Genomic DNA, 18,742 nt, shown 5'->3' with positions numbered 1-18,742 from the left:
GGAAATTATGGCAGAATTCAACTACCATAACTCCAACAAAATTAGGGCTCATAAAATCTGTAGCTCTTTCAAAAGAGACAATAAGGCAGCTGATGATCTTGTAGATCAGGATCTTGTAGAAACCTGATTTATCGGGCAGTTTCTACAACTGCCCAGCCCTTTCTAAGACACAGCTTAACACAGCAATTCAGTACTTGGAATTGATACACCATCCACATTTCAGTGCTGGATCTTTCTTACTGGTTAGAGGCAGCTAATAAAAAAAAAAATAAAAAAAATTACACATTAGAGCTTTGGTGTGGCCCCCCCCTGAATTTGAGCCTCAGTGTCCACCACCATCTCCTGCTAGATTTGCTCAGGGGAACTCTTAAGGAACACTTCATGAAATACTGCCTCACGCAAACCTTGCTGAGCTGATAATGAAGAATAAACTGCAGCAGAAGGTCACATCATCAAATTTCTTGAGAGTCATTAAATTTAACTTGGCCTACCATTAGATTCCAGAACATTTCCAGCTCTTCATTGCTGTTGCAGAAGTTGTGAAATTAAGTCAGAAATTTAAAGTAATTACTGTTTTACAGGTTGAGAAGTTAAAAGCTGACCCTTTAGAAGAGGGCTTTTACACAGCTGGAATCTTCTGAGCTGTTAAGGATCAGCATTACAGAAAAGATAAAACAAGCCCTCGTTCTTAATTTCCCACTCGTTTAATAGAAATCAATAATAACTTCTATTTCAATCACTCAAACAGCTATGCTGTCAAGTATGAAGTCCATATAGATTATCATTCAGAAGTACATTATTTTCTCTGTAAACAACCATTTGCTTGTAATAGCTTTGTATAATCTAGTAAAGATCATATCTAATATGAAAAACTGACACGAACATAACTTACCCAGAAATGTTCAGAACTGACTTTTTTCTACACTAGCCATGACCTTCAATCAATGATGAAAAGGGTGGAGGACACCATGGAGAATTGGTTTGTGGACTACTTTCCTTCCAAGATGACTATGAAAAACAAGTACCTAAGATACAGAGCAGTGCTACACTTGACATTTCTGAAGGGTCTACCAGTCCCATAGAGAAGTTTTAGGGACACATGGTGAAGGAAGGTTGTAGATCTCTGCCTCTGAGCTTTTACAGACTCTTCACCTCTTCCCAATATTTAACTTGCTTTTAAAGTTACAGGGGAACAAAACCCTTTAAAATATATATGCCAAACTGTCTACGTCATTGAGAAATTAAATTACAAAATTAATAATGCTCTGTTGGAATGACTGTGAGCTCACAGATCTTTGATCTACAGACAATCTCAAGTCTCACCAAAGCTGACAATGCTTAAACTTTTCTCTTTGAAGCTAAGATGGGTGGAAGGAGCAATTAAATGTTTCTTCATGTGTTTTATGCACCTGCAAATACTAGAAGAAACTACTGAAGACCATGAAAAAAAAGTAAACAAAAGTTAAGCCTTGTGAGCTGAGGAGTCTCCTAGATGCTGGCAAAATCCCCAGAAATAAATGGTTAAATCTTCATGTGGTTAAAAGAGAGGCAAAAGGCTAGCAAAAATAAAAGCAGGAAAAGTAAAACATCCACTATGCAGGCTTGCTTGAAATTCTGCAGAAGAAATGCACTTCTGTGTTCACTGAAAAAGGACTTTACATCAAAAAGCTCTCTCTTACAACCAGATTTTCCTCCTGATAGAATGGGGCAAAGGTCCCTGAATATAGGCTAAGTGGTTGGGCCAAAAAAGCTACACCAAGCCCCTACAAGGGACACTCACCCCCTTTGTTTTTCTTTATCATAACAGTGCACAACCTATGCCAAGATAAGGTCTCAAACATTTGGTCCTATCATAATCATCAGGACTGAATTTTCCTTATAGCTGTGCACAGGAAAAGCTGTGTTCAGGAAAAAAATGTCCATTTTCATTAGAATATCTGTAAATACAGCCCACATACTGATGGGTAATCTTCATGATCATAAAGCTTAGTAGTGTTGTTTAATGGTAAGACTCTTGGGTATATGTGTCAGCTACTTACCTCCATTTGTCTTCTTTTTATGCTGATTTTTACCTCCACATTTAAAGCTCAAAGCTTTAAAGTAAAAGAAAACAAATCTTGCACCAAACAGAAGAATATGTTTTGCACAAGTTTTTAAACTTTGGTGCTGAGCAGCAAATAGGTGGCTAACGGACCATCAGAATCAGTCTCACATGTCAATGCTCAAGAAAGAGGCTGCATTATAACTAAACAAGGGGAATTTTGATGGGGAACTTGATTACGCAATACAGCTTAAAAAGATTAAAAGTCTCTCACCAGCCATTTTAGGAAGTCTAACCCTATATGTCAGCAACATCTTTCTAATGTAATATCAGCCATGAGAAGATGCTGGAGGTCTACATCTGAAGCAGCTGTCTGGCGTGGGAATGGGGAAAGGTTCCTGGACTCGCTAGAAGAGTTCTGCCTCAGCCTAAAGACTGCGTAAGAACCATGATGAAAACATGACAGCAAAAATACCTGCAGTTTAGAGGCTTCCTGCCCTAGAACATAGCATCTCTTCTGCTGGTTAAAGCAAAGACTCATTGATTTTTAAACATTTTCCGAAATGTATCTGTTTGCTGCCACCACACACTGTCTTAAAGCAGCAGGTGGTAAGCAAGACTTCCCCACAGGATTCAGCTTTGGGGAAGGCTTAGGCTTCTTAGGGGATCCGAGAACTATGGCACCAGTCTAGGTAGCTCACAACAGCAGTGCTGTGAGGCACCGCTTCCATGAAAGACAACTAAATAAAGAGCCTGAGAGCTCAAAATGCTCCCAAGAGACAAAGAAAACGAACACTGCAGCAACCTGCTGCAACCAGAAGATCAAAAGTGCATCAGCTGAACAGCAAACAGACTCAGATGTCTGATGACTACTCACAAAGGGAATATTATGAAGGCCTTCACACAGCATCTCGAGCTAATCCATCTGTACAGAAAAAACATGTGCACGAGCACGCATTCTCCTCTGGTTTGAGACACACTTTTTGAAGCATACCTGCCCTCTGAATAAGCCATACTTCAATAACATCTATGTCCAGGATTGCACAAAGAGGTAGAAAACCCTTCTAAATATTTATGGGTTGTCCTTTAGTTACAAAAGCACTGCATCCAGTACAGATTCAAAGGACAGAACTGACTGAGTTTTGACTGCACCTGTTTGCCTACGTGGGGAATTAGACAAAAATTTTAACTTACCAAAAATCATCCATTACTCAGGTGGTTACAAATATGTATTACAAACTTTTTTCTTTTAAGAATTTTAGATTCAAAAAACTCACAGCACCAAAACACTGTTTAGAGCAGCGGTCCTCAAACTTTTTAACCAGGGGGCCGGCGCGCGGATGCAGTGGCAGGCAGTCATCTGCGGCTGCTTGGTTCCGCCCCCCCCCCCCCCCCCCCCCAACCCCCGGTGGTGGGGGTGGGGGGTTCTGTAAATACTGGGGGCCGGATTGAGGACCCTGGGGGGCCGTACCCAGCCCACTGGCCATAGTTTGAGGACCCCTGGTTTAGAGAGAGGGAAAAAAAGGTAAAAATAACCATATAGGCTTGCTGGAGGGTAAGAAAGGCTAAGTTCTCACACTGAAGTCCCTTCATACAACACTGGAAGGATAAAGAGGCTTTCAAGCAGATGTAAATTATACTCAAACTGCCTTTAAGGCCCCATTTGCACTGTCAGACTAGTTTAAAGGTACTTTGATGCCAATTAGAGTCCATCCTGGATTGTTTATGTGGCACTGGTGCTAAGCTGAGAGTGAAGTGGATAGTTAGGAGTGGAAGCATTCAGACCCTAATGTTGAACTTTTCCTACAAGACCATTTAACTCAGATTTATAAAAGGAAGGGATGACTGTAAAGAAAAAGGACTTCCCTTGTAAATGGTCCAAAACCCCAATGACCAATTGCAGATAAACTAAGTACCATCTGGCAGACATCGTCACGTTTATTCTTTCCTTTTTTTCTTCCACCATTTTTATTTTTAAGCCAAGACAGGAACAATTAATGTCATTTTCAGGAGTGATGTGGAGGAAAATGTCTCTGACCAAGTGAGAACACAAGGCAGAGAAGACTTTGGCTGACTAATGCAGCCACTTTATCAGTAGAGTAGCATTACTTTGGCAGGAAGAGATTGCTACATAAAATAATTAAGCAATGGTTTGGTTTTTAAAAAAAAAAATAAAAAGGACAGCAAAAAAAAGGAACGGCCACACTGTTCTTCCCCCTTCCTGACCTCGTGGACCATTACTATCACAGGCACTCCTACCACACTCCCTTCAGGTTTTTCCCACCGCAAGGCTGGCTGCAGTGCCTCTGCCTGGCAATATCCAAGTAACTCTTCCTCAACAAGCTAAGACTTCATGGTAGGACTAAGGAATCTGAAAGTCAGTTCAAGCATTTATTTGCTGGCCCGAGTCTTCGGGGGGTGGGGGAGCACAGGGGTGGAGGGAATTGTTTTCCTTTCACAAGTTGCCACTCTTTTCTGACCATAAGCAGCCTTCATCAGAAACAAAAAAATAAGAGCGAAGTAGGTTGCAACGTTACCCAGGGCTTCTGCACAAAAATAGGTGCCCCGATTCAGACATCACATTCCTTACTCCTACTTTCTCCTGAAGGCAAGGATACAATGGCAGTGGCAATCTGGAAATGAATGTTTCCCTGTTCCCCCTATTATTCATTCAGATGCCCACATCCGCCAGATCTCTCCCTCCCAACTGCCTACTGAACCCTCAGCCTGCGTAGATATGATAAGAGGTGGGGTGTAAGCACCTTTTAAAGGTTTTGGGCAGAGAGGACGTCCCCTCAGCCCTAGCGAAGTGCTTTGATAGAATGCTTTCTCTTGCTACAGGCAACACATGTCCGTATCGATACCAGCCTCTGCTGAGCTAAGTAAATGAACAAACTCAGAGCAGATCCTGTGGGAAAATCACTTGGTGGGGTGGGGTGTGGGGTGGGGATTAGAAAAAACTGGGACCTGGTAGAAGCATAGTATTACAGAAAACTTTTTGGGTAAAATACAGCTATCACTTTCAGGATTGGCATGCACGGAATCTGCTTTACCACAGCTTCCTACACAACTCCTCCTGCCAGCTCAGCACCTACTGACAGGAGTAACAGAGGGTGGAGCAGAGTGGAGACCCCCTGGCCAAGCTCTGTTGTACTCCCTGCAGGAATGGGAGCTTATAGCAATTGTCATATGAAGAATATATGAGAAGATGTCCACCACTGAGCCAGCTGCTGTGGCAAAATTACTTTCCTCAGATGAAATAATCTCATTATAATACAGACGCATACCTCCTTCCCAAAGTTACCTGCCTCCAGGGTACACCCTCACTGGGCATGTGATGCCAGTCAGTAACAAAAATATGTATGACTAGAGTCACTCAACCTACCTGTGAAGGGAGTCAGCCTTGGGAAGGATGAGTGACAACAGATGGTGAAAAGAACACCGTTATCTAAGAAAGGAGCATTCAAGAAAGGAAGTTCTGGCTGCAGGAGAAGACAAGCTGATAATGTGTTACAACCCCCATACAACAACAGAAAATTAGTCAAAAGTAGGACAAAGGTAATTATAGTAGTGGGAGATCGTGACCTCTGACTCAAATAGCTCCCCCAAAAGAGGCCAACATCCTACTTGGAGAGCATGTGTAGTTAGTTAAAAACTTCAGTACCATTATCTGAGGATGTGTACTAATTTACATTAGAAGCAAGAAACTTGAAGCCAATCCCATGTATGATAAATGAATATGCAATATACTGTGAAGTGTAAAAAGTAAGCAAAGGAGGGGAGAAGTTAGGGAAGACTCCATTGTAACTTCTGGGATCAGTTGACAGGCTGAACTTGTTTTCTTCCCATAGGGATGCCTATTGGGTAAGAACTTTGTTCTATGACTAACTCACACTAGCTCTTATTGTGTTGTTTTAAGCTTGTTTTGCAGTCAGTGTACCTTACTCTGTCACAAACTCGTATTTTGTATAATACAAATCTTCAGCTGAAGCTCATTTTGTGTAAGTCTCCGGAGATTTGAGTACTTGTGATAAGGGATTTGACTCAGTGACACTGTCAGCGGAGGTCCCTGAATAGGTTAGTCGAATCACCCTCCTGTCAAAATGCAGGCTGTGGACAGACTGGTTGGACCCAAAGGTCTCGTCTTTCCTGGGAAACTGACAGGCTGATCAAATATAACGGGCTCAAGGAAATGCCCCTTCTTAATGTGACAGATCCCCAAGCCCCTGTTGGTTCAGTTGGCCACAGACATACTTTCAAAACACTATCCAGAAGGGCTTTCTTCCCAAAGTGGCTAATTAATCAAAATAAATACCTGCAGTCAGGAGCTCCCCGTACTGTACCATCTTTAATTTGTTCAGAGAAAGCATTCCAAGACATCTCAATTTGTTGCTAGGTAAACGGCTGCAACATCACCCTGAAGAATACAGATTCTCAGCCGGGGCTGCATGAAACCATCGGTCCTCTCTTTTGAAGGAATCTGGTATATAAAACAGACATGTCCCCCATCCCTCCCCCTTTCTTTTTTTTTTTGGCTTTTTTTTTAAATTGTGCTGGCACCAAGATGTTTGGATTCATCTGTAATAACCTGCTCATCCTTTTATTCAGGATGGTAGGATGCTTAAAAAACTCTTGAGGAGAATGTCCCTTTGCAGACTATGACTAGCAAGACTAGTGGGCAAGTGGCTCCAGCAAGAAGAAAGCAGGTTGAGACAGTTAAGTCCATGTTCCTACAGGCCGCCAGGGACAACAGGCAATCCCATGTATTGGAGGTCCCAGGAAGTGCTCTCAACTCTAGTGCCCTTTTTCTGGGGCTCCTCCTACAAGCCATCTTCCACGTCACATGCCTTCAGACTGCCTCTCTTTAATGGAGCAGACAGTGCTGGAGCAAATACTGTAATGCACAGGATGTTGTGCCTCCAAGGCAGGAGCAGATAATGCATACTAAAGCATTTTGCTGCACGGGATGGAGCTGCCATTGCCTTCCATGTACGTACTTGATCACTCTCTTCCTTGTAATTCATACAGCAGCTCTCTCCACCCAGAGGGACGTCTAGAGACAGAATTATACCCCCCACCCCAAGCTTCCAGTCTGAACTTGAACCAAGCAATTCCTGCAGAAAAGTCTTCTAATAGAGGCTAATTTGAAGGTCCCCATTATAACCCCATTTCACTTGTAATGCACTCGTGGCTCTACATGAATTCCTTCTAAGGGTAGGATATCCAGACTGAATGACTGTAAGTATCGTTATGGAAACACCATCTGCCAGAATCTGAAAGACCTTTGAGTGTCGCTGTTTGGCTTTCCAAGAACAAAAATCATCCCTCATCTCCATCTGTTGTATAATATTATGATATTGTAATAACCAGATTCCAAAACTTCTCCTTTGAATATATTTGTCTCTTGTCTTAATCTCTCAGTTGTCCCCTATTCCTTCATGAATTTGAAAACTATTGCAGAAAAAAACCCCACAACCTCCAAGTTCAATCACAGCAAAGCTTGCTAGAAATTACATTGATGCAGCAAAAAAGCATGTCTGCTGGAATCAAACAAGGCAAAAAGTCCAGTTCCTGGGTTTACAGAGAAACAAGAAAAGCAGGAAAACAGAGACATAAATATTTGGAATTTCATGTCTCCAGATTAGAATGCAACTCAGATGCATAAAGATTAAATACTAGGGTTGACTGCTACTTGAGTTGCATTAGTGTAGCCACTTAAAACTTTGAGTAGTTCCATCAAAGGCAAGGTTCTTCTGTTTGAAGTTAGGCAAACAGGTATTGAGCTGCATCAGCTCCAAGTTATCATTAGATAAACAACATGCCAATGTCCACGCACCTTAATAGCACCACTCGAGTTTGCTGGTATTTTTTTCAGAAGACTGAAATGGAAATGGAACTCATCGTACCCTTTTTAAGAGCATTTCCCTCAGCTGTTCAGGTGATGATGAAGAACAGCCAACTCAGTTACACAGGGTAACCAAAGAATGGTAAAGATAACCAAGACTAAACTAGACTAAAGGTAATGTGAAATATAAGATTGTTCAATGCATTAGCATTGGAAAATTTGTAGACCGTATTCTGCAGGCTGGCTGTGAATAAGAGTGGACAGGGCACAATCTAGCATACATACAATGTACAGTGCAGTACTGAAAGGTGTTGGATGAAGGAAGGGTTTGGTAAACCTCAGCCATTCACCTAATGATAATCAGGCAACGGCTGTGCACTGGTCAGGCAATGCATTAGAAATCTGCATTCCCATCACAGTACCATACCTATCTAGAAACAATTAATACGGTTTCTTTCAGTAACCTCCAACAGCTTCAGACCTCCTGAGCATAAGAGCAGGATTTATATAGACTGAAAATACAGGAGGTGGTATCATTCATTAACAGAGGAGCTGCCTGTCCCCTCCCTCATGATATCCACCACGTCTCCTGTGGCCCTGCCACTTGCTTATTGTTGACTCTCAGCTAGTCGCAACACCCAAAGAAAGACCATTGTCCCCAAGGCTGCAGGGCACGTAACTGCACCAGGGTCCACGTGACTGAACAAGTAGCTTTTACCTTTCATTCTTCAGAGTCATCATCCTAATTCCCTGTCTAAACTACTGTGATTTGGCATTTACTTCGGTTGTTCCATTTTGTCAGTCAGCTAGGGAATTTGGGGTTAGGGGGTTTGCCTACTGCTTTTGTGGTTTGGTTTTGGTTGTTTGGTTTGTTTGTGGGTTTTTAGTTAAAAAAAATAAAAAGGAAAGGAAAGAAGAAGGATTTCACTCTTTAGTTATATATTTTCTAACTACCAATATAAAGAACAAAGACAAACCTTCTAAAAATCTTTAAGGTTGTTGGGTTTTTTCTTTTGAATTTTAGGATTTTCTAGCAATACCGTTTCCCTTTCTGTGCCAACTAAAATGGCTCTGTTTTGTAACTGATAAAGTGCCTTTAACACGTGTCCACAACAAGGAGCATTGTGTGCTGTTACAATTGTTCAATAGATGCCTGGTCCCAGACAGATGGTGCTTTATCCTCACCCTCTCTTCAAGACAGCATAATGCATTGTCCTGTCAGGGATTAATGAAAGTGCCACTCACATTAGATGCTAATTCTTGTAGCAACTCTGTTACTACACTACAGATGCTACAGCTACTGCTTGCAACTAATGCTTGAAGCAGGCAGTCCACACTGGAGGAGAAGCAGGACATTCAGAAACCAAAGTGAGGAAGACAATGCAAGAATCTTTGTAGAATGCAATGTCATGGTTAAGGGGAAAGAGACATTTGAAAAGGAAGACAAGGATGATGGAAAGAAAAAAAACCACAGAGAAACAGCAGAAATAGAAATGATGACTGAAGATTAAAGCAGACAAAACAAAGGTCAGGAACCAAATAAGAAGTTAAAACAAAAGATCCAATGCAACAGAGAAGGTGCCTTCTCTCAGTAACAGCCAACACATCATGTCTTCAGAAAATCAGCACTAGAAAGGTGTCCCATAATAGGAAAGAGCAGCTGAAACACAGGACATAGTGATGTCAGTGAGGATACATCATTCTACAGTTGGATCTTGCCCTGTTGTGCATCCCAAAGCATTATTCCCTTAGAAAAATACATATGAATGTTTAACATCTTGAATAAGCAGACAGTTGAATACAGATTATTAATGAAAATAAAGGCCTCAAAACTGACTCCTGGATACCTGCTTCAAGAAAAATATTCCAGGAGAGGTCTGCATGAACACTACAAAAGACAGGCAATTCAGAGATAAGTTTTCAGCTTTCTCCCAGGAGACACTCTCTTTTTTGTTTAGACAAGAGATTTCAGATCCAAGACTAATTTGAGATGTTTCCACACGTCCATAAAGTGGACTGAGAAGCACCTAGGCTCAAAAGAGCTTGTGCTACTGCAATTTTGTCACATTTTCCTTCTAGTACTGTGCTCATTTACCATGGTCTGTATGTGGCGTAGCGGGAGAGAGGAAATCCAAGTATTGGACCTCTCTTTCTGAAAAGTCACTGGGGCATGGGAAATCTTTTGTGTTTGAGAGAAGCTCCTATGTATTCACACAGATGACAAATCTGGTTAGATACTCCATGGTCACGAAACACAAAACTTCTAATAACTAGCACCGTCACATCACTAATTGGTCAAGGGAACATAGGCCTTTGCATTTCAAAGAAGGTTTCTAACGGAAGAGAGGAAAGGAAGAGACTATTCAGAGATTTTTATCAAACCTGAAAAGCCAGATCCTGGCAGCAGATGGTAGATGGCAAACAGGAAGATTTTGTGAAAAACTAGAACAGTACAAAAATAGTGGAAAGAAGGCAAGTATTATGACAGCAAGATATTTTAAAGTTTTAAGATGCACAAGGAAATACATTTACACTGTCTGTTGCTCCATTCATAGATAAAACCGGAGCAATAGAATAATTGCAAGGGAAATGCAAAAGCAAGAGCAGTCTATCACTAACAAGCTTATGCTGTGACAAACAGGTTCAGGTCTTGAAACAGTACAATAGACCATAATGTTTTCAAATTTCTTCTGAGGGTTGGAAAAATGGTGTATACTATTAACTTCTCCAAATTTCCAGTACTTTATATTAAGAAACTCTGGTCATGGTAAAAAGCAGATAAACTATTAAACAAGAAAACTACCTCTGGTTCACAAAGTCAATGATCTGTAAATAACAGAAAGTTGATAGTGTACACCAGGATATTAAAACTGTATACTTCTGCCATTCTCATGCTCTTATTTTTCAGGAGATCAACGGCTATGGAACACTAGGAATGGACTCGATGGTCTAGATATATCTTTGGTGTGACATGTTCGTCCATTTTTACAGCTTGCTTTGTAATTTTCTTTACTAAGAAATGACACACCAAGGAGACGGAAGAGAATTTATGAATGACTGTTATTTTGACAGCCACTATACTGAACTAAAAAGATCTTGGCTGAAGCCAAGGACAATGTAGGTTGATACCCACCTAGTCACTCCACACTCCACAGAACATACTTCAATGACACCCTCCAGGCTCAGACCTCCTTATATCTCCATTTTCAACAGCCCTTACTATTCCCCATCTGGACCCTTCCTGAACAACACGTATTGTATTGTCCAGTAATTTTGCTGATTATGTAACTGCACGCAAATTGAATGCCAAAATAAAATAGATATTTATTTAATTTGTGGTCTAAAATAATATTCCTGATTCACAGCTACATGATGAACTTTCTCCTCTCAGTTAGTCTCCCTTTCTTTTTTTCTTTCCCATTCCTTGTGTAGCTCTGCCAGTGCAATTACCACCTCACTTGGTGTATGCCCCTGGATTTCAGTAGTAACGTCACCCCTTTAATATACTCTAGAGGAATATTTATACCACCTAGTTCTAAGCACCTAAGTTGGTCAAGTTATTAACCAGCTAGTCACTGCAAACTCCCTCTTTAGTCCATAGGGAAAGATCCTTCAGTCTCCTTCAGAGCAAGCACATTACCATAACCTGCAACTTTTGCTAGTCAAGCCATGAGTTTTTTACATGTAGAAGCTCCTAGCCACACTAAATTCCATACCATGCTACCACACTGACTTTAGTGGTAACCCAAGATAACGTGGGTTCAAGCCTTTAAAACATAATACAATCTCCTCTGCTACAAAGGTGCTGTCCTATAAGAGTCATAACAGATTAGGTCATCTTCACAAAAAACATATATCATCCTTAAAGACCATACATAATTTCCCATAGGTGAAGCCATATGCAGCTGTGTGAATAAATAGCAAACACAATAGTTCCATTTGATTGAGCAAGATTAATTTTATAAATAACACAGGCTTAACTTCTGATAGCCCCAACTAAATCAACTAAATGAACAAGGACTTGATGTCTAGGGGTGAACATTTGAGCAACATCAACATTTCATTTTTATAAAGTAATTTTTCTCTACCACAACTGTGTTAAAACACAGCTTACTAGCTAGTCTGCAGTCTCTTTTGTAATATGCTCTTAGTATCTACAAAACAGATCTTACCTTGATCTTCTGAAGAGACTGGTGACCTGGAATAAAACAACAAAGTCCAGTCAATATTTGGTAGGAAAAGGCTATAAATAAGGTTCAGTGTAACTGTGGGAAATGGGAATTAGAGGAATTTGAAGGTTTTATTCTTAGGTTTTATTCTTTATTCCTTAGAAGAGAGGGCTGGAAGGCAACTGACAAGAAAAGGGTAGAAAAAGGCAGAGACATACTCTAGCAGCAGATTCTGCAGACCAGAGTGGCCATATGGAGTCATGTCCCTAAGGCAGCTGTCAGCTGCACTGTTAAGCACTCTTGCCAAGAGTGTCTGTAGGTACTTGGCAAAAAAACCTTATCTACTACTGTTACTGTTGGAAATAGCTGACATACTGGTCAGAAAGTCCTGATCCTCCAGATACTATTGAAGGGACCATAATTACGTGTGGTCCAGGAGAAAATGTCACAGCTAGGGGTGGTTGAGGAACTTAGAGCTTCATGGGAACTCACAGTCATTAAGGTGGCCATTTTTCTTAGCGTGAGTCAATATAGTGGCTAGCACAACACACTAATCATAATTAATAAAGTTCATGCCATCTTCACAAAAGCAACAACGACAAAAAAAAAAAAGTGTGGACAGATGTAAGTACAGTAAAAAGCAACATAACAGCAGCAGCACAAGAGTTACAGGACAGCCTCACCAGCAGCTGAAGCCCCTAATAGTACTCCAAGAGAGGGAGGGTTTATAAAACGTGAGGGACCTCTCAGTGCCCCTGGTGATGAATGGAAAGGCCCCACTGAATTCCACAGATTTGTGCCACAGCTCCCATCGCTAAGGATTACATTCCTCGTCATTTTGGCCAGCACCCACAACAAAGGAACATAGAGAGGTGTAAAGTAGTTGCCTTCCATTTTTCCCTTTGCTGCCATACCTTGGCTTAGCAGAACTGGGGCTAACTGCACAGCCAAACCTGGGATGTGCCTTGGCTATTTAGACCAGACTGACAGCATGCAGTGGATTGGACCATTGCCTCAGCATTTCCCCAGCAAAGGTTTTCAACTGCAGATATATATCCTTCCCACCTAGGTAACAATGAGTTTGCTGCTGCGGTGAATGAGACAACCCACGCTTCCTTTCCAAGATACATTTAATTTTGCACCAATGTACAAGAATAATGAATTACCAAAGATTTAGAAATGTTAGTGCTGCCAGCAAACAGATCACAGCTGACCTAAGAAAAGCAGCCTCATAAGGGTGAAGGGAAATGAAGGAACAAAGGGGGAAAGAGCACATGTATATTAACTGAGTCGGCAGGGGCTGAGGTTGGAGGGCTGGAAAAGAAGGGTTAGAAACCCTGGATTTAGAGGAATAAAAGAGCTGAGGAAGGAGTCATGATCTCATTCCATAACAGGGGTCTGAAAATGAATGTTGAGGGATTATAGGACATCAGAGGCAGATATGCAAATAATGTAGATGGAAACAGGGAAGATAAAAAGAAAATAAGGAAACTTTCCTAATGAGGTATGCGAATTTTTAGTTTAAAAAAAAAAAAGATATTTGCAAAGAAAGAGAGGAAAGAGCTTACAGCACAGCTGGAGCAATGGTCACTGTGAAAGGAAAAGATGTGATTGAATAATTAAGATTCTGACTATGCAAGAAGCCAATGTGTCTGTATGGATCAGAATTAATTAATCCTCTACTCCATTAAATCTTCTAATTTCTGCTGAACACCCTAGGTGTGTATCCTGCTCTGCTGCCAACCAGGCCAGCTCTGCCCTTGCGCTTCAGCCCTGTCTGTGGAAATACAGTAGGAACGCAGGTAACCCAGAAGATTAGCAGGCATCACTAGGACTCTGTCCCAACGCTTCGACTAGTTAGTTACAGGCTTTCCTCCACAACCCCCAGCAGAAGCCCTTCTGAAGGTCAAAACAAACAGTGTTTCCTACAAGGTTAAACAGTGCAGAATGGGAACGTATCAAGAGGTGCGCATTTTTAGGTACTTAAAAATATTTTTGCATGCGGTAGTTGTGCCAGGTTCCTTAGCTCACATATCCTGACTGTCCACCCATTGCTAATGCAGTATCGCACAGCATCAGTAGAATTTATTTGTTTTATTTCTTAATTGCACAGTTTTATCACCTTTCAGATCTTTATTTGAAACAACAAAATAAACAGTACAGATTATCCTATAATTTGGCTCTTCTTTATGCCTGGTAAAACAGATGTCATTATTTCCTTAAAGCATCAACAACAGGAAAGACACTATTACAATACCACTGTCTTCTTGATTAAAACATTGAGGGGAGGGATGAAAAATGTTTGTGGATACTTACCGTGCCCAAAAGATTAGTTCATATTTTTCAAAATACTACTGCTATGTACCCTTGTTGCGTGCCTTGAACACAGCAGTTGAACAGTAAGAAATCTAACAGGTGCTACTGCTGTTACTAGCAATGTTTTCATTTGAATGGCTTCACCAAGCATCTTTTGGAACTTTGTAGCCTAGTATCCTGAGAAAATAAGGTATATATATGCACAGAATCTTGATGTGCACATATGCACCCCTCCACTTCACCCTAATAAAGTTTGAGCTTCTTGGCTCATTTCACCCACCATTATAACAGAAGGGCTGGAGAGCCAATTCCTGCTTTCACAAGGCAACACAACAGCATAAGCTCAAACTTTCTGACAGCTGCAAAGCCACAAAGAAAGGGTGTGAATCGCTCAGCCACAAGAAAGCTTCAACGAGAGCTTCCGTCACTGGAGATACTAAAGCTTCAACCACAATAAACTAGGTTTCCTTTGTTAAACTTCTAACGAAATATTTCGGCAAAGAATAGAGAAGACTTTCAACATTCTCCTATAATTTCAGGCCATACATTTTAGCAGTGAGGAGGTCTTCCAAACTGGCCTAACTACAGCAAGGGGAGTCTTGCTTGTAACTATAATGTAAGGAAGAGAGGCTGCTGAGAAGTCCTCAGTAACAGTGCTGGGCATTTTACGCATTGTCTGGTCTACACCATGCTTATGACAGGCTCTAAGGGAGGAAAGAAAGAAAGTCTAATGACCTGCTCCAAAACCACATACACTCACTCCACAGCCACAGGGGGCTTTCCTGACAGAAAAAATTCCAGTGGATGCTCATATTTCCGGTCACACATTTTTCTCTCAAGTCTGTAAGAGGTGTGAGGGATATACTGTGGCAGCACCGGTCACCAAATGGGTGCCCTGAGAAGGGAGGATTCTCAGCTGCTAACATCCACACAGTAACCATCTACCTAGCACCTGTCAGCTGCCCTCCCAGTATGATTCGAGCTGTGTGTTTGACTGTCATAAAGCAGCACAGCCTCCCTGCCTTAAAGTCAGAGATGCTTCAGAAGAACTAATATGCTGTCAAGATCTGTGGTCCCACCTGGGTTAAAACACTTTGCCAAATGAAATCTTGAAGATATTTTCATTTGGTTAAACAAAATAAATCAAACCCCCAAAACCTTCAGGAAAAGGTTCAAGCACTGTAATATCCTGTTCTTGGCCATTTCAGAACAGAATCAATTATTTTTTTTATATCAACTGTTAAAAGGTTTTTTCTGGATATATCTTGGAGTAAAATTAACTTGTAGAAAGAAAGGCTTATCACCTCCCCAGGAGAGTAAAGAAGCCAGATTGTCTATTGCTGTCTCCTTTTCCAGAACCATGAGATTAAATCTGCCAACAATGCCCTTTCCCCATGCATAAATGAGAAAAGGAAGCCCAATTTCAAATATTTTCACCAAAGGCATTAATCTGACTTTTCTCCTGTCCTGTTTTGACAGATGCTTTATGAAAAGCTATTGCTGTAGACTCTAGTTAAAGTGAAAACAAATATCACTATGACAATAGGGAAACGGGGATCAAAAAGGAGGAGGAAGCAAAGCATGTTATCAATCTGTTTGCTTTCCATGCTGTTTGTACCCCTCCTTTCAACATATGTCCTGCAGCAGCATTCTCCTGTTGCAGTGTGGCAAGCACTACTCAGAAAAGGAACAGCACTTGCAAGCCTCAGTCTGCAAGGGCAAGCTGTGCATTGCCTGTTCCACCGCTCCCCACGCAAGCACAACAGTACCTTTTGTGCTTAACACAAAACACACAAGGATCTCCCAGGAAATGAGGTATACATATTTAGAAATGCATTAAAAAGCCTGAAAAATAATTGAAAAAGCCCCTAAGCCCCTAATCACACATTCACTAGATGCTTCCAGCAAATTGGAAGACTTACGATACTGAAGGCATGAGACATGCCCACCTAAAACAGCACCATGCCTCAGAGTTAATGGTCTGATCCAAAGCTCGCTGGAATTTTTCCACTCACTCTTGCAGGCTTTGGATCAATTGCTGACAAAAATCTAATCCCCAGTATAGCCAAGACAGGCTTCAGTATCGTGCAAGCCTTCCCCAAACAGCCAAACACTCACAGCTGTTTCCAAGTGCTCTCTCCAATGTCCAAGCACTAGATTCATTCAGTGCTGGAAGGGTGGAAGAGGGAATATTCATTTGTAAGGAGGGAAGGGCAGGGACTGTCACAATTTTGAGCCTAGTCAACCAAGGCTTAGGAACCTAGAGAAATACAGCCAGCCTCCAGCAGATGAACTCTAACAAAATTTCAGCAAATGGGTACATTATTCATGAAGACAAAAGCCTCTGGAGAAACAAACCTGGAGCTGAAGTAAAGCAGCTATTTTAATCAATAAACCTGTAGCAGAAACCATCTGCACCAGGCCTATTTAAAACCAGCCATTTACATTTCAAAGGGCAAATAATCTGCGTGCAGCAATTCTGCTTGGTTTTATGACCATTCCCCTTTTTTCCTGCTTAAGCAATGTATTTCTGCAAACTTTCTAATTCAGTCTGATAACAGCTGCCTGTGATGAGGGGAAGGGAAGAGCTTTCAGATTAAACCCATTCCTTCTCATTCTATATGTGCATCTCTTCAGAATCAAAAGCAGCATACCTGTTGGGATTTATTCACATATTCCCTGATTGTAATCAAAGAAAATTTTTAGCACATTAAGTATTTTTAAAATAAAGGTGAGGAAATCCCCTCATTCAGCAATCTGTATCGATGTGTCAGACTGCAAATCCCCTGCAGCCCCAGCTGCAGACAGTGTCTCATATCTTCATATCTTACTGGTAAAAAGGCAGAACTGCCCGTTTTCATGGTCCCTCAGCATCTCCTGCTTGGAGGCATTCAATAAGAGTTAAAAATAATGCTCACCCTTGAAATGACCATTTTCTGCCATGGGACTTGATGAAAAATAAAAGCCTAAGAATTACTGAGAGCTTCCCCACACTACCACTTTGACCCTATACATGCCAAATTCAGAGCAACCTCGACAGGCTGGAGAAGTGGGCTAACAGCAACCTAACAAGTTCAAAAAAGGCAAATGCAAAGCCCTGCACCGCAGGAGGAATAAACCCATGTAACAAGACAGGCTGGGGGTCTAACAGCTGGAAAACAGTTTTGCAGAAAAGGGTTTGGGGTGTTAGTGGAGTAAAAGTTGAACATCAGTCAGCACAGTTCCCTGCAACAGCAAAGGCCAATGGCATACTGGGCTGTATTTTTAAAAGCATAGCCATAAGGTAGATGGAAGTGATTTCTAACTTCTACTCGGTGCTTGTGAGACTTGAGAACAAGACAGACATTGACAAACTGGACTGAGTTCCACAAAGGGCTGCAGAAGGGGTGAGGGCACATGAGGACAGACATATGAGGAGACGTTGAGGGAGCTGGACTTTTTCGGTAAGAGGAGAAAGCTCAGGGAAAACCTTACTGCTGCTTTCAACTACCTAATGGGAAGGTATAAAAAAACAGAGCTAGCGTCCGCTTGAATAAAGAAGAAGTGACAGTCACAAGCTGGCACATGGGAAATTCAGATTGTATATTAGGAAAAAAATTTCCACCATGTAGATGAACACACAGAGGAACAGGTTGTACAGAAAGATTGCTGAATCTCCAGCTTTGCAGATATTCAAAACTCATCTGCAAAAACCTTTAAACAACTTCACCTAGCTGGGCCTATTTTGAATAGGGTTTGTATTAGATGGCCTTCAGAGGTCCTTCCCAGCCTAATTTTTTCTGCAGTTCTATGAGTCTCTCTATAAAGCTTTGTTCTACTATCCCAGCTCTCCTGTCATTCCTTTCGAGTATTTCCCATAGACAATGGCCATACTATCTCACACACATGGGAAATGTTGAACAGCAATGCTCCCTGAATAAAAAAAAAATCCATTCAAGTTATTATTTTGCAGAAGTCTGTTCAGACATGTCCTGTTAATCTGTAACAACAATCTGGAGAGCCCCATTTTTTCGAATTCTGCTAAAGGCAAGGATCAGTACTTTTTCTAGCATCTCTGTAACTTCCTCCAGCAGCCACAGCTCCTACCTGCACATAAACTATTGCCTCGGGCTGTTCACAAACAGTCCAACACACAGGAATGCAGCTTGGTGCTTCTTAGGAAAACAAGAGCAGCTCAGATGTATTCCTTGCTGTGTCTCAGGCGTGTCTGTGTCCCTTCTATTGTTCCATATGTTTCCTCACTACTATCTAACTTTCTACCTCTTACCATTTCTCTGTCCACTGTGGAATGCTTTGAATGAAGGCTTGGAACGCCACACCGCAGGTATAGCTGAAGTTGTACTGACACCCAGAGGAGCTGCCTGGGAATTG

The 18,742-nt window shown here is 41.4% G+C and overlaps 1 protein-coding gene across 6 annotated transcripts in view; it reads right to left on the bottom strand.

Moving 5' to 3' along the window:
* Positions 1-18,742, bottom strand: part of DGKI (diacylglycerol kinase iota) — a 233,888-nt gene that overhangs the window by 28,975 nt on the left and 186,171 nt on the right. For 3 of the 6 annotated variants that reach the window (XM_055808931.1, XM_055808933.1, XM_027793041.2), the window contains 2 exons: positions 12,059-12,084; positions 10,269-10,328 (listed from right to left, as the gene is read on the bottom strand). In XM_055808931.1, the coding sequence (XP_055664906.1) occupies positions 10,269-10,328; positions 12,059-12,084 (86 nt within the window). The remainder of the gene's footprint in view (positions 1-10,268; positions 10,329-12,058; positions 12,085-18,742) is intronic. The other 3 variants (XM_055808932.1, XM_055808934.1, XM_027793045.2) reach the window with 1 other exon arrangement.

The sequence above is a fragment of the Falco peregrinus genome, chromosome 6 (assembly GCF_023634155.1).
Source record: "Falco peregrinus isolate bFalPer1 chromosome 6, bFalPer1.pri, whole genome shotgun sequence".
Lineage (NCBI taxonomy): Eukaryota > Metazoa > Chordata > Aves > Falconiformes > Falconidae > Falco > Falco peregrinus.
Note: the sequence above shows the minus strand (reverse complement) of the source record. Positions and strands in the feature narration are given on the sequence as shown.